This window comes from Sciurus carolinensis, chromosome 3 (genome assembly GCF_902686445.1).
Source record: "Sciurus carolinensis chromosome 3, mSciCar1.2, whole genome shotgun sequence".
NCBI classification, from domain to species: Eukaryota; Metazoa; Chordata; class Mammalia; order Rodentia; family Sciuridae; genus Sciurus; species Sciurus carolinensis.
Window position 1 is genome coordinate 50,797,268 of NC_062215.1, and position 14,836 is coordinate 50,812,103.

Consider the following 14,836-nt stretch of genomic DNA (forward strand, 5'->3'; position numbering starts at 1 on the left):
CATGGGATAAGTTATGTTGAAGACATTTACAAGGAAAAATGGTGAGCAGAAGGAGCCAGATATTGACAAGAACATACTGTATGATTCCACTTACAAGAAGTTCAAAGATAGACAAAACTCAAGTCTACGGTGTGAGAAATCAAAATGGTAGTTACACTGGAGAAATGATGATTGGGAGGAGCTGAAAGAGGCCTTCTGGAAATATTTCTTTCTCTTGTTTTGGCAATGCTGGGGATTAAACTCAGGACCTTGCCCATGCTAGGCAAACACTCAACCCATGAGCTACATTCCCAGCCCTTTTTATTTTTTGAGACAGGGTCTCTCAGTAAGTTGCTCAAGAGGGGTTCAAACTGGCAATCCTCCTGCCTCAGCCTCCCAGATAGCTGGAATAACAGGCGTGCACCAACGCACCCAGTTGGAAATATTTAATTTCTTGACGGCAGTGCTAGATAGTCAGGTGAGTTTATATTGTGAAAAGCACGCAGCTGAACACACGTGATTTGGAGAGAAAACTGGTTAGCCCGCATGCAGGAGGGCAAAGAAGGAATAGGCCCCACGTCATTCCCATGCACCAGGTGGAGGAACTGAGTAGGGGGTGAGAGGTGGGAAAACGAGGTCCCCAAATAGGGGAAACCCAAGAGAAGGGGAGAGTGGAAAATACCTCAAATTGCAAAGCTGGTTCTGGGTGAGCAGGGAATGTGTCAGGTGGGTGGCTAGACAGGAAGAGCACTCAGGAAGGCGGTGTGTGTCACAGAACAGAGAGTAGCAGAGCCACAGATGGGCTTTGTAGTCCAAGCCCTCATTTTACAGCACAGAAAACTGATGTCCAGAGAACTACAGGGACCTGAGACAAATCCCCTTTGCTTCCTGGTATGAACAGTTCTTTCTGACAGGGTGTACAGAGACTAAAGATGGGAGGCAACAAGACACGGTGGAGAAAAACAAGACCCATGAGCCACACTGCTTAGATTCTAATTTCAGCTTGGCCACCTGCTAGCCAGGTGACCTTGGACAAGTTACCTAGCTCCACTGTGTGCCTTGGTTTCTTCACCCAAGAAGTGATGTACAAATGTGATTTTTATACAGCCACTTTCTATTAAGTATATATCCACCACCTATCTGAACAGATACTTACACCCTTGGGCCCAGGAACCCTACTTCTACATACTTCCTCAGTGGAAGTTCATTCTTATGTGCACCAAAAAGCATGGACAAGTATGGTCACAGCTGCCAAGACCTGGAAAAAACCTAAATGTCTGCCCTAAAAGGAATGGAGAAATATACTATGATACATTTATATCAGAATTCTAGACAGCAATCAGAACTAATTTGTGGATAAACACTATAAATGGAATATCAAAAGAAAGAAGCCAGAATAGAATACCATTTGCACAAAGTTCAAAAATACTCAAAACCAAGGCACCATGGGCAGGGGGGCATGATAATCTGAAGGGCACTGAGCGGCATCTGAGGTGCTGGGATGTTCTTGAGGTAGGCGCTGGATATACAGGCGTGTGACATTGTGCAGTCACTGAGTTGAACACTTAGAAGTCACATGCTTTTCTGTACAAATGTCCTATTGTCATAAAAAAGTTTACTCAATAACAATAATAGAACCCACCTCGCAGGACGGTTCCAAGACTAAATGAGGTATTATTTATCAAATTCTTAGAACAGATCATGGCAATGGTAAGGACCATAGAAATGTATGCTGCTGGAATCCACCTCTGGGTCTCCTTTTTATACCCTTTCTCTGAGCCCCTCTCAAGGCAAATACAAGGTGATCTTGAGCCTGGCCCCCAGGCCACCAGGTGTCAAGGCAGAGACTTAAGTAACTTACCCAAGCTCACACTCCTGACTGGGATCTAAACCCAGGTACCTGAAGCCAGAAAAGGGTTCTTTCATCCCTGCTACTACACACATATCTTGATAGTTCATACATTACCAAATAGAATGTTGTATTCTCTGACCTTGAATTAGAACTAAGTATTCTAAGGATCAGAAAAAACAGAACTTGCTCTTCACTTACACATAGATCATTATTTTTCTGTACATATCTCTGATTTAAAACAAAAACCCAGGCTGGAATTGTGGTTCAGTGGTACAGCATTATTTGCCTGGCATGTGTGAGGCACTGGGTTCGATCCTCAGCACCACATAAAAATAAATAAAAATAAAAGATCCACTGACAACTACAAAAATATTTAAAAAATAAAAAATAAATAAAACAAAGCCCTTGGTTCAAATAATAAACTAGGATGAGAAATACAGAGGCAGATGAAGTCCCATTCTTCCCTGTAATTTCTGGGTACCATGATGGCAAATCTGCCCCTGAATGTGGTGTAAGAAGGATTGATTTCTGTGGCTTGGAGTAAGAAGTAATTTCCTTCCCCGTGGCAGCTTGAGAGGCCAAGTATTTTCTCACCGTGAATTCTCTCCAGGTCTGAGCCACGAAGTGAGACAGGGCTGGGTCTGGGAATAAAGAGTTGGCTGAGACCAACCTGCCCACCTCTGAGATCTGGCTTTGGGGAGAGGAAAACAAGTTGGCCACAAGGCTGAGGGCCGCCCAACCTCAAGGTACTTTCATGTTTTGGATGCCAAATTCAGTATCTGTAAACACAATGTGTTTCCTTTTTCATGCTGGGATTGGAACTGTTATTGTTCGGCACTTTCTACACCGGCCCAAACGTACGCAGAGTGCTGTGGGCAGTGGCTTCTGTAGAGTCCATGTCTCTCGATACCACACTGATATGGTTTTGAATTGAGGAACAGCCTTCAGGTGACACAGGAAGTCTCAGGCATAGTGCTCTGACCCAGGATGGGGCAGTGATAAACATCTGTCTCAAACTCCAAGGCACTTTGGGAGAAGCTGCCCTGGAACTTCCAAGCCAGTGTTCCTGAGAAAACCACTTGTTCCAGGAAACCATACTCTCTCAGATTCTTGGCACAGAGTTGGGCATGGTAGTGCATGCTCGTAATACCACTTACAGGAGAGGCTGAGGCAAGAGGATTGCAAGTTCGAGGCCAACCTCTGTAACTTAGCAAGACCCTCAGCAACTTAGCAAGACCCTATCTCAAAATAAAAAATAAACAAGGACTGTGGATGTGGCTCAGTGGAATACACCCCTGGGTTCAATCCCTGGTATAAAAAAAAAAATAAAAATCTAATCCTTTCCTGGAACAGGAACCACATCTTAAACCTGCCTCTCCTTCAGACCTATCTAGCACCTGCCCTGGGCACGTAGTGTCACTATGGGGGTCCATCCATGTCTACAGTGTAGTACAAATGAACATATAGTCCCTTTTTATGTACACAGCCTCCTCAGTGAAAACCTATTTTACCTGCAGGAAGGGAAACAACTTTATACTTCTTTGCAACCCCAGACCCAAGAGAGCCACCTGAACACTGAATGCTCTAGAAACACCTACTTACAAAGTGCTTTTTTGTCTGCAGGACAGAGGTCAGGGGCAAGGAAAGGGATTCTGGGACCAAAAATAGCAGACTTTTCATCTGATAGGCTAATTCTGCCTCAGGAATAATAGCTACCTAAGAAATTATATTGAGAAGGATTCAAATACAGTAAGATCATTCCTGGAGCTAGGAGCAAAGTGTGCTACAATCAATTAGCAATGTCTGCCCTGGTTTCAGAAAGGAGGAGTGATGATACATTTGCTAGGTATAGTCATCCTCTTCCCCCTATCCAATATCCTGCTTCTGTGATCAGTTACCTGCAGTCAACCACAGTCCAAATATATAAAATGGAAAATTCAAAAAATAAACTATTCTTAGTTTTAAACTAGGTGGCACTTCAAGTAACAGGATGACATTGCAACCTGTCCTATTCCATTCCGTATATGCTGCCTGTTAGTCACTTTATGGCCATCTCCATTATCCAGTTGACTGTCACAACATCACAGTGCTTGCATTCAAATGACCTTTATTTTACTTAAAATAATGGCTCCAAATTTCAAGAAGACCAATGCTGGCAATTCAAATAAGCCAGAGAGAAGCCATAAAGGAATTCCTTTACGAGAATAAGTGAAAGTTTCAACTTTATGAAGACAGAAAAAAAACCATATGCTGAGGTTGCTAGACTCCAAAATACAATATTTTGAGAGAGTGCATATTCATATAATTTTTATTATAGAACATGGCTCTAATTTTTCTATTTTATTTTTAGTTCTTGTTGCTAATCTCCTATTATGCTTGATTTACAAAATGAATTTTATCACTGGTGTGCATATATAAGAAAAAACATAGTATACATAGGGTTTGGTACTCTCCATGATTTCAAGCATCCATTGGGATCTCTGGAGTCTATTCCCCAAGTGTAAGCAGGGCCAGGATGGTGGGGGTCTACTACTGCACCACAGTCACTCCACGCAAGAACAGATGAAATCAGAAGCCCTGAAAACAGTAATTGAACAGGCAGGAAATATCCATCACTTTGGGACTTCAAATATGGAACGTAGTATAACATACATGCCCTCAGGAAACTAAGAACTCATTTCCCTATAGGACCCAATTATTCAAAGTCAGTCTCTTTAAAGATCCCTGTGGTCCTACAGATTGTCTAACTTAAGTGTGGAGCCTCTGGAATGTATGAAAATTGGACACAACAAACAATAACCTCTCTTATCTGCAGGCAGGAAAGGACCCCAGGGAAAATCCAGAAAATCCAGTGACAGCACCAACCAGGAGGGGGGTACAGATGGGTTCCCAACTAAACTGTGACCATATGCACAGGGAGATGAGACCTCAGATAGGCTAGTCCTGAGGCCTCCAGGGAGAAGTACTTCTAGCACCTTCTTCCAACCAGGCACTGGCTATGTTGGGATGTGACCTGGGGTGTGACTTTCTGCCTTGCAAGGTTCTCAACTTATTTAGACCTCTGAAAAGCCACCTTTTACATAATCTGGAAGGCGACTCTACTCAGAGAGTCATCTTTCTGCTGGGTCTTCTTTATATGCACAAGCATACTGCAACCTGAATTCATTTCAGTCTAATTGTAGCTAGTACACTAATTCCAATGGCAGACAGCCCAGGGATCTCTAGGGATGGCCCTGATACAGGCCAGGGCAGAGCCCACTTTTCTGTGTCTCGTCAGTACTTCTGAACCATCGATACCCTTAGATGGCATCTTCTCTTGTGTTCTGAGTGCCAACAGGTGTCTCTGGAAGAAATGTCCATCCTGAAGGAGGCATGGGGCAGGAGCTCAAGTGTTGGAGAAAAAGGTTCTGGGCAAAAGACATCTCACCGGGCACAGTGGTACACACCTGTAATCCCAGAGGCTGAGGAGGCTGAGGCAGGAAGATCACGAGTTCAAAGCCAGCCTCAGCAACTTAGCAAGGCCCTCAGCAACTTAGCGAGACCCTGTCTCAAACAAACAAACAAACAAACAAAAACAAAGACATCCCACATCTCATCAATTCCATGGCCTCGAATCCCTCTCTCCATCACAGGAGAGAACTGGCACAAAGTAATTTAAGCAGGGCTGAACTCACACGTAGCCAGGGCCAGGTAGGAGTTGCTGACAGATATTTCTACAGATAAGAACTGACCATTGGAATTGGTCTCTGCCTTTTGACATGGAGGGAAATTTACATAAAGTATGTAACTTTCAAAAAGTACGTTAAAACCTACTTCTGAATTTACAACAGAGATTCTTGGAGCAAGAATACAAGAATGCAGGCTAGGTATATAGTTCAATGGTAGAGCACTTGCCTAGCATGTGTGAAGCCCTGGGTTCCATCCCCAGCACTGCAAAAAGAAAGAAGGAGAAAAAAAGAAGGAATGCAATACTGAACTCACTACAATACACCAGTCAAACCTCATGAAGCAGATATCTTTGAGGCGACCGTACCCAGCAAGGGGACTGGCCCAGGCAGCTCACTTATTACAAGTGCTATTCAGAGTAACCATCCCTTGGAGTTGGTTATAATAGGACACGGCTTTTATATGATCCGCCTTGGAAACAAACGCCGCTGATACCCCCTGCTCTCTCCAATGCGTCCTGCAGACTTGTCCACACTTAGTCCTGTGTGTGTACAAACTGCCCTTTGGTGGCAGGGACATCTGTTTTTGAAAAGCTTCCGTTCCTTGTGGCAATCTGATTAATTGAACAAAGCACACAGAAAGCACCTCGTACAATGCCTGGCCCTCGGTAGGGGTTTGTGGTCTGTCTTCAGGACGCAACCTGACAACCACCTGGGACTGACATTCTAAACTCCGCAGTTCCCTGGCCACCCAAACCAACACCACGCCTTCTGAGGCTGCAGAGACCACGAGGGCTCCCAGACAACAGGCAAAATGCTGTATGCACTCTACAAGTATTAGGCTTAAGTCCTGAGCATTTCAAAAGCCCTCTGAGACCTCCCGTCTCCCTATAATGAAAGGCACTGCAGAAACCCAAGGTATGATTATCACTTCTGAGAGAAAGAAAAAAATACTGGCTCACAAAATATCCATACTTGTGCATCCACAGATAAGGCTGTTTTATAATCCAGTTCCCTGGAGAGCCATTTATTTTGGTGAAGCCAGTGTGCATAGCAGACACTGTAGAAGCCATCAAGATAACACGAATAACAACCCAGTGGACTTTTGAAGTGTAAACATAAAAGTCTATTAAGAATACAATGTTGGTTTAATCCCAAGACAAAAAAATTTACTTAATGAAAAGCACAACTCATCTCAAGAAGGAAATATCGATACCAGCTGTGAGCAGAAAATGAGGCGATTCCGTCCAGGGAACATCTGAATTGCAACCCACTGCCTTTCCAATATTTACTCTGGACATAAAGTCTCAAATACTTTTCGGAGGATCTCATTTTTCTACAGGAGGAGGAGGTCAGAGAGGAGTCTGGGCAGGGCTAACAGAGAGCTTGGCAGAGCCAGGAAATGCACAGACCTGCCCCACTCCCCCCAGAAGATCTGCCCTGACACATTTGCCCTCCATTCTCTGGATAGAGTTGGGAGCATCCTCCTTGCATGAGGTTCCTGCCCACCAGGTGCTAATGAGTACCTGAGCGGAGACCCTTCACTCCAGCTGCCATGAGCCAACAGAGATAAATGACAGTCCAGAGCTGCTGATTCCTGCAGTTGCACCTAGCAGCAACTGGGACTTGTCATTTTCCATCAAGCTCCTTCTGCTCTTTACCAACAATACTTTTAGCCACTTCCTGGATTCTTTCCATATATTCTGGTGAAGCAATGGGATGGTGGGCACCAGGGTGAGAAGAGAAAATCATTTTAAGGGGATTTTCAGATTACCTGTTCTACCTCACCACTTTTTTTTTTTTTTTTTGGGGGGTGATACTAGGGATTTAACCCAAGGGTGCTTTACCATGGAGCTACATTCCCAGTCCTTTTTATTTTTTTTCTTATTTTGAGACAAAGTCTAAATTGCTTAGGGCCCCACCTTGGGCAACAAGGTTGAGGCTGACCTTGAACTTGCAATCCTCCTATCTCAGCCTCCTGAGTGGCTGCAATTATAGGTATGGGCCATCACACCCAGAGTCTCACCACCTTTGGGAATGATCACAGGCCCTGAAATCAAGAATTGAAATAAGCAACACCTGTGGATGTTGAGAACCCATAGCAAGGTATTTTATACCACTTCTCTCACAGTCCTCCCATTTCCCACCAGGCCCACTAAGATAAATAGAGAAAAGCTTATATACGACTTCATATTTCATACTTAAGTATGTGTGAATATAATATAATAATGTGATATTATAAAATACAACGCAACTAGGGAACCACTTCCAGTTCTAGCAAGAAGTAATAGGTTGTTCCTGCTTTTTTTCCTGTACCTGGATGAATGGTAGTCATTCAATCATTCATTCACTCAATCACCCATCCCTCTACCCTACAGAGAGGTAGCACAGCAGATGCTATAAAATTATGAACAAATATCAGTCTGGAGCCCCAGCCTCACTACATACTAGCTATATGGCTTTGGGTAGGCCATGTAATGTCTCTAGGTCATGGCTTCCTAGTATCTAAAATACAGAGGAATGCCTTTATTAGCATATTAGCATAGTCACAATGACTAAATGATTAAATTAATGTGAGTGCTTTGCAAAGAATAAGCCCTCAAGGGTTAATCACCATAATGACAGTAATTGTAACAATCACCTTTAAAAACATACTCATTCAGTTATATATCAGGCAATGGTCTAGGCAACAAATACTTTTAGCCTTCTGATTTTCCAAGGGTCATTAGTGGGGCATTGGATTTCTCATGGCAACACCTCTAATATGACCTCCCAGGTTTGCCAGGGATGAGGGTGGACCCAAGAACCAGGGCCATTTACAGCATAAGGACCCCCTCCTCAAAGCCATGTTTAAACAATTATGAGCATTATGTTGCAGGCACCCATGACCGTAGGAGGCCAGCCCAGTATGGTGCTCATCTTGCAGAAGCAGCTTTTGTATGGGTTTTGGGTTACAGCTGGGCAATACAAAGCCATAGAGTGAGTCGCAAAACAAGTTTTCATAAAGCTCAACCTGTCACAAACCAGGCAGGGGCTCATGCTGACATCCCCACAGTAAGATTAAACAGCATGCTTCATCAGGCACTAAATACTAACACAGCCCCAACGTCAGGGGGACACTGATTAAAACTGATGTCAATAATTTATGAAACACAATATGGTCTTCAGATGCTCTTTTGAGAAAAGGAAGGTGGGGGAGGGTCTAGCAACCCAGGTGGTTTAAAACTGTTCATGCATTTTTCCTTGAATATACACCCCCACACCATACATGGGTGCTTCTTTACACAGTGAATTGTAAATGCACATGTGTATAAAAGCAGTGAACACTGCTGATACATATGAACGGAAGAAAGTATTTAGTTATTCCACTGAGAGTTGTCGAAGCTGTAACGTTATACATGGTCCTGTCTTTCATATTGTTTTGAAGGTATTTTTTTTCCAGAAGAAATTCAAGATTGTATTTTAAATAAAATTGGGCTTTACAACCATTCACATTTATTCTGTAGAGACACTGACCTTGAATCAACACTAAAATGAAAACCGGAGCAAAGAAATCATATAGCATGGTGCGTTTCTTGGTAATCTATAAGCACCTCAGTCAAATGACATCAATGTATTTTCAATTTCTAGAGATTTGGGGCAGGGAGGTGAGGAGTGGAGGTTAACCTAGGGAAGTATGGCATTTCAATCTATTATATATCATGTCCAATTATTTTGTAAAGGCACAGTGATAATTTATCAAAACTGATCTTTGTAATTTAAAAAATACTTTATTCTTTTATCCTCGTAAATAATCTAGATAGCTTGACTTTATGTGTCAACAGTGTGAAATTCACAGGACAGGATTATGTTGGGGAGAAAAAAATCTGAGTCACTGATAGTACAAAGTTAGTATTTGAAGGATTTATTAATGCTTTTTCCTAGCACAGGCCCTTTAGTATCTCAGAACACCTGTCAAATACTAATTCATTCATATATCTCCACTACAGGGCCTTTTCATAAAAATCTCGACCTTTAATTGTAAATCACTCCTAAATTGTCCTTGCTGACTTTCTCTTTTACAGGAGGATGGAAAAATCACCAAGACTTCAATTAAGATTTCAGAAGAACTTCAATCTGATGTTCCCAGTTATATCTACAAGGTATCAAAACATCTATTCAAAAAGGAAACTATAAATAACTTTAATAGAGTTGAATTGGCTTTGCTTTTATAAAATGACTGAATAATTGGCAAGATTTAAAGATACTTTAACTACTGAGAATTAAAATAACTTCAGTAAAAACCAGAAAAATATTGTTAGCTGATCATTTGTCATGTAGATTATGTACTTATTAGGCCTAATTAAACTTTATGAGCAAAAAAAAAAGCTTGCTAATTACATTAGTTAATACGTTGATTGCTCAATTTAGCCAAAAAAAAGTCAATCCAATTTGTGCTTTGGTTGAAAGACAAAATCCTAAACTAGAGAGATTATTTCAAGAACATGACCATCATCATAACAGATGCAGGTTATGTCTTCACGTCCAAAGTGACAGGAAGGGATGGGGGTGGGTGGCAAATTGAACAATACCAATGCTAAGAGGAATCTTCATGCCAGTAACATTTTACCAAAATATCCCACTTATTCGCCTCAATGTATTCACTTGCATTTGTCCAATTAGCCCCCGCTGGTGACCATACAAAGTCATCTTTCATATGCATATACAAACTAAAACTGATAGCAAAACCCTGGGAAACCCTTTAAATGTCAATAAAGGGCTTTTACGCACAAAAGGAAGAAAAGAAAAGAGGAAAGGGAGAGAAGAGATGGGAAAAACCAACATTTCTGAGGGAACTGAGCAGATCAAAGGAACTCTATCCTCCAAGACCACTAAGTCGGAGTATAACTACTCAGCAGAATCCTGAAAAGTCTCTTCAAACTGGAAGCCAATTCTGTTCCTTGAAGGAGGGGGATGAACAATTAGGTCTGTAAAAGCGGGACACACTGAGTGTAAAAATGGAGGCCCCGACATGCAACAGGAGGCACAGGCATCTGCAAACCAGGGTGCCTGCATGAGCCTCTGTGCCGGTTGGACTCTCCAAGACATGTTTTCCATTGGCTTGTTCAAAAGTCTATATTCACAGTCATGAGGCACAAACTATTCGACAACAACATGACACAATTAATCAGAACCAGACCGCAAAACGTGTGTTTGTGGGGATCAGCAAACTTTGCAATGTGCCTCAGAGGGTGAAGCAATTGAAGAGACTCACACTGGCTGTTTGGGGTTGGGGGAGGGGGAGGAAAATCTGTATGTTCACAAAAGATGCACACCAAATGGCACATTTATGAACTAAATGATTTTCATTACAATCACTGTGGGATTTGGAAATTTACATCTTGTACTGAAAAAGTAAGGTACTGTCTTACTACCATCTCACTCTCTTTCTGGGGAGAAATTGATGCCCGAGATTTTCTGCACCAACAAAGTTGTACAATTCAGAAGTAGAACGTAGCCTCATTTCTGACTCAGGCGTATTCACCGGTGCCCAGTTTTGTCAGATTTCTCTTCCAGGAATTGAAACTCTATTAAAAATCCAGACGCTGGGCCCTTAGTTAATTCAAAACTGTTTAATTTCACCAAACCCTGAAGCGAACAAAAGAATCTGGTATACTACTTTTTTATACCAGGATTGAATTAGTTTAAAATAGTTACTGAACCTTCCTTTGTAATCTGTAGATAGTAATTAATTAAAATCACATCACTCTTTTTTGCTAACGCAAACACGATGTTCAAAAGAGAAAAGGAATTTTTTTTTTTTCAAACTATAAAAAGACAAATGCGAGGGTGCAGGAGTGGTATTCGTCGGGTACCAAACCGCCCCAAACTGCAGAGTTCTCTGCCGTCTCCCAGAGGATTTGTGGTTGTAGAGCTGTAACTTCCCGGGATCAGGACCCGGGTCCCCAACCGCGCGCCCAGCTGCAGCACTAGGAAAGGCGGGTGGGGTGGAGGTGAATCCCAAGTACTAGCCAGACTAAGAGGAAGGCAATGAATGTGTTTCCGTTTGGATCCGGGATTATGGAAACCTGTCGGCAAAATTTCGCCAAACCTCTCCCCACCACACCCGATCCCCAGCAGTATTTCTCGCGCTGCTTCTAGGTTTCGCTGAGTGCACCGGGCGTCCACAGCGAGCACCACACCAACCAGTGGACTGCGTTCAGCCCTCCCGCGTCCCGGACATCCCCGAACACGCCTCCCAGGGTTCCGGAGACATCCCCACAACGAGCTATCCTCCGATGCAGTCGCGCCTGCGCTCTTGCCGACCCGCCGCTGCGAAGCCCGGGAGCAGTCAACTGCCTCCCCAGACACCGCGCATTGCCCCACTCACCCACGCACTCGTTGGCCTCGCGGGCTGTGGCGCGTTGCCAGGGCCGATCATAGTGGAAAGGTTTGCAGCGGTCGCATTCCGGGCCGGCCGTGTTGTGCCTGCAGTCGCACACCAGGCTGTCGTCGCGGTCGCGCACGCAACGAGCCGCGTGGCCGTTGCACTTGCAGCGGCCGCCCACCTGCAGGTCCGACACGGCATAGAAGTACGAGTCGCGCGCCAGCTCCGAGTCGTCCTCGTTCTCGTCGCCAAACGTGTGCAGGCGGCTGAAGGCCACGCGGATATCGGTGGCAGTGACCCAGTCCTGCAGCACTGGCGAGTTGTCGAAGTCGTGCGCAGAGGGCCGCCCATCCAGCGTGCTGAAGGCGATGAGGCCGCCCGAAAGCGGGCGCATGTCGGTGTGCGAGTCGGTGCACACGGCCTCCTGCTCGTTCTGCTTGGTGATGGGCGCGCGGTGTGGCCGGTTGTACATCTTGCGGCACTGCGTGGAGTAGAACTGGAAGGGCACCCACGTACGCCCGTAGTCCATGGACTTGTAGATGGCCATGGACTCGGGCCGTGGCGAGCAGAACTGCAGGCTCACGTAGGTCACCTCGAACTTTTTGCCGAGAGACAGCGTGAGCGTGACATTGTGTGGGAACTGCAGGTAGTTCTCCGACTGCCAGCACGTCAGGTTGTGCGGGTTGTTGAGGTCGGTGAGGAAGGCGGGAGGATGCGCCTTCTTGGGGTCGGACGCGTTGCAGAGGTGGCACGAGCGCAGCCGCTCCTCGCCGCGCTCGCTCACCACGCAGTAGCGCGCTGGGGGCCGGCCGCAGGTGCTGGACACACGCACATCCTTACCGAAGGCCGCATTGACAAAGTCCGGGATGCAGCGGCGCGGGTGGCCGTTCTCGTCCGTGCAGGGGTCCGGCTGCGCCGCCTGGCCAGCGAACATGCTGAGCCCGGGCCCGCCGCGCACCGCGCCCACCAGGCACGCCACAGCCGCCAGCGCAGCCAGCGCCTCCCACACTGCGCGCATCATGCTGCGTCCAGCTTGCCCCGGCCCCGCCGCGGAGTCAGTCCGCCCGCCGCAGAAGGCGCCTGCGGAGAGAGGGGAGCTGCGCTCAGCCAGCCCGCCCCCCGACCTCCAACCCTTGCGAGGTGGCAGGCGGGGCGTGGGCGAACACCCGCACCAACCCCACGTCCGACTGCCCGTCTTGCTCCCCCAAAGTCCCGGGGACAGGAGGAGCAGGGGCCTCCGAGCCCGCACAGCCCGCGACCCTCCTTCCCGACTGGTGAGCTGAGGGCAGCGGGCGAACGCTGTTTCCCAGCTACTGCAGCCTCCACGCCGCCGGAGGAGCATGCCCGCGCCCATCTGCCAGTCCGCGACCAACCCACCTCGCACCCCAAGTCTCGAACGCAGGAGAGCTCCGGGTCCCCCAACCTCATATGGCCCGCGCCCATTCCTCCCGCAACCTCGGGTCCCTCTCAGCTGCCCCCATCGCGTCCCGCCAGGGAGTGTGCTTTCGGGACTTTACCTCTAGTGAGGGTAAAAGAGAAAGAAAAGTTTGCCTGGCTTCGGCCGGGGAGCCCGCGCGCCGGACGGCGGAGAGCCTCTTGCTGGCTGCTAGCAGGCGCGTCCTGCCTCAGCGCGGGCTTGCCAGCTCCATGCCCGGCGCGGCCGCCGCTGCCCCAGCCCCGGCCCCGGCTGCCGCCGCCGCCTCTCTTGCCCGAGTGACGACGCGGCCGCCCGGCTCGCGCCGATCCCGCCGCGGTCGGAGTGCTGCCCTGCCCGCGCCCGGGGCTCACACACACACTCACGCTTGCTGGCGCGCACTCACACACGCACGCACGCCCCCGAAGGCTCCGCCGCCGCCGCCGCCGCCGCCACTCGCGCTGGGAGTAGGGGGCGGAGGGGAGCGCGGGGGCGGGGCCGCCGGGCGGGGCGCCGGCCAATAACGTCGACGAGCAGCCGCCCGCTCGCCAGCAAAGTTTTAACCCCGGGAAAGAAGAAAGTTAAAGGGAGCCGGCCCCGGACGCAAGAGAGGGCGAGCGGGAGCGGGTGGGAACCGGGGAGCCCGAGAAAGCAGCAGAGACAAAGAGAAAGCGAGAGGAGTGCCCGGGGAAACCCCGGAGAGGGGGCAGGGCCGGGCGCGCACCCCAGGGGTTGTGGGGGCTGGCCGCCGACTGTCAGCCTCGCCCCGGCTGGGCGCCGAGCGAACGCCGCACACCCTGGGGAGCGCGCGGGAGGGGGAAGGGGACGGGTTCCGCCGCCACCCCCCTGCCCAAGGTCCCAGTCAAACACATCTGTGTTTGTTTTCTTTGCTGCGCCGAGGTCGGGCCTTCCTCTAACCCAGCCTGATGGCCCCGGTGGCACCGCGCACAGGGTCGTGCCTCTGTGGGCATGCAGTCCCGGGGTGTAAGAAAAGGGAAGAGAATGTGACCTCTGCCTGCCCCTTATTCCTGCCTGAAGTCCCTGGGTTCTGGCTGGAAGGGGCTGCTTGTCTGAACCCCCAGAGGTGTCATCCTGCTTGGGCCTGTCTGTCCCGAATGCGGCTTGTTCCCTGCCAGAGAGCTGTGGTGGACAGAAGGCTGAAGGGGTAATACGCTGGCAATACCTGGATACTGGCCAACGCCACTTGCAGACTGGTTTGCAGCCTCAAATGTGGGACCAGCCCAGCTCTCCCAAGATCCCCTGAGGCATGCGTATTGGTACTTCCTTGCTCGATTTAAGAGTGCTGTCCATCACTAAAGTATCTCATGGGATTCCCACAACAGCTTTGCAAAAATAGTTATTGAATCTGTTTTACAGATGAGCCTACTGAAGTCTCAGGAAGTTGAAGTGACTTGCCCAGGATCTCACAGCTAGTAAACATCAAATACAGAAATAGAAACCTGAGTTTCTAGCTGTGTGCAGTGGTGGCCTCCTATAGTCCCAGGTACTTGGGAGGCTGAGGCATGAGGACTGCTTGAGCCAAGGAATTCAAGACCAGC

At 47.6% G+C, this 14,836-nt stretch overlaps 1 protein-coding gene across 2 annotated transcripts in view; it reads right to left on the bottom strand.

Annotated features, from left to right (window-relative positions):
• Positions 1 to 13,763, bottom strand: part of Ntn1 (netrin 1) — a 179,379-nt gene extending 165,616 nt beyond the window's left edge. Inside the window, exons 1-2 of one of the 2 annotated variants that reach the window (XM_047545985.1) lie at positions 13,381 to 13,756; positions 11,867 to 12,943 (exon numbers count right to left, since the gene is read on the bottom strand). In XM_047545985.1, the coding sequence (XP_047401941.1) occupies positions 11,867 to 12,884 (1,018 nt within the window). In that variant the 5' untranslated portion in view covers positions 12,885 to 12,943; positions 13,381 to 13,756. Of the gene's footprint in view, positions 1 to 11,866; positions 12,944 to 13,380 lie in introns of both variants that reach the window. The other variant, XM_047545986.1, reaches the window with a different exon arrangement.
• Between the last annotated feature and the right edge of the window lie 1,073 nt (positions 13,764 to 14,836).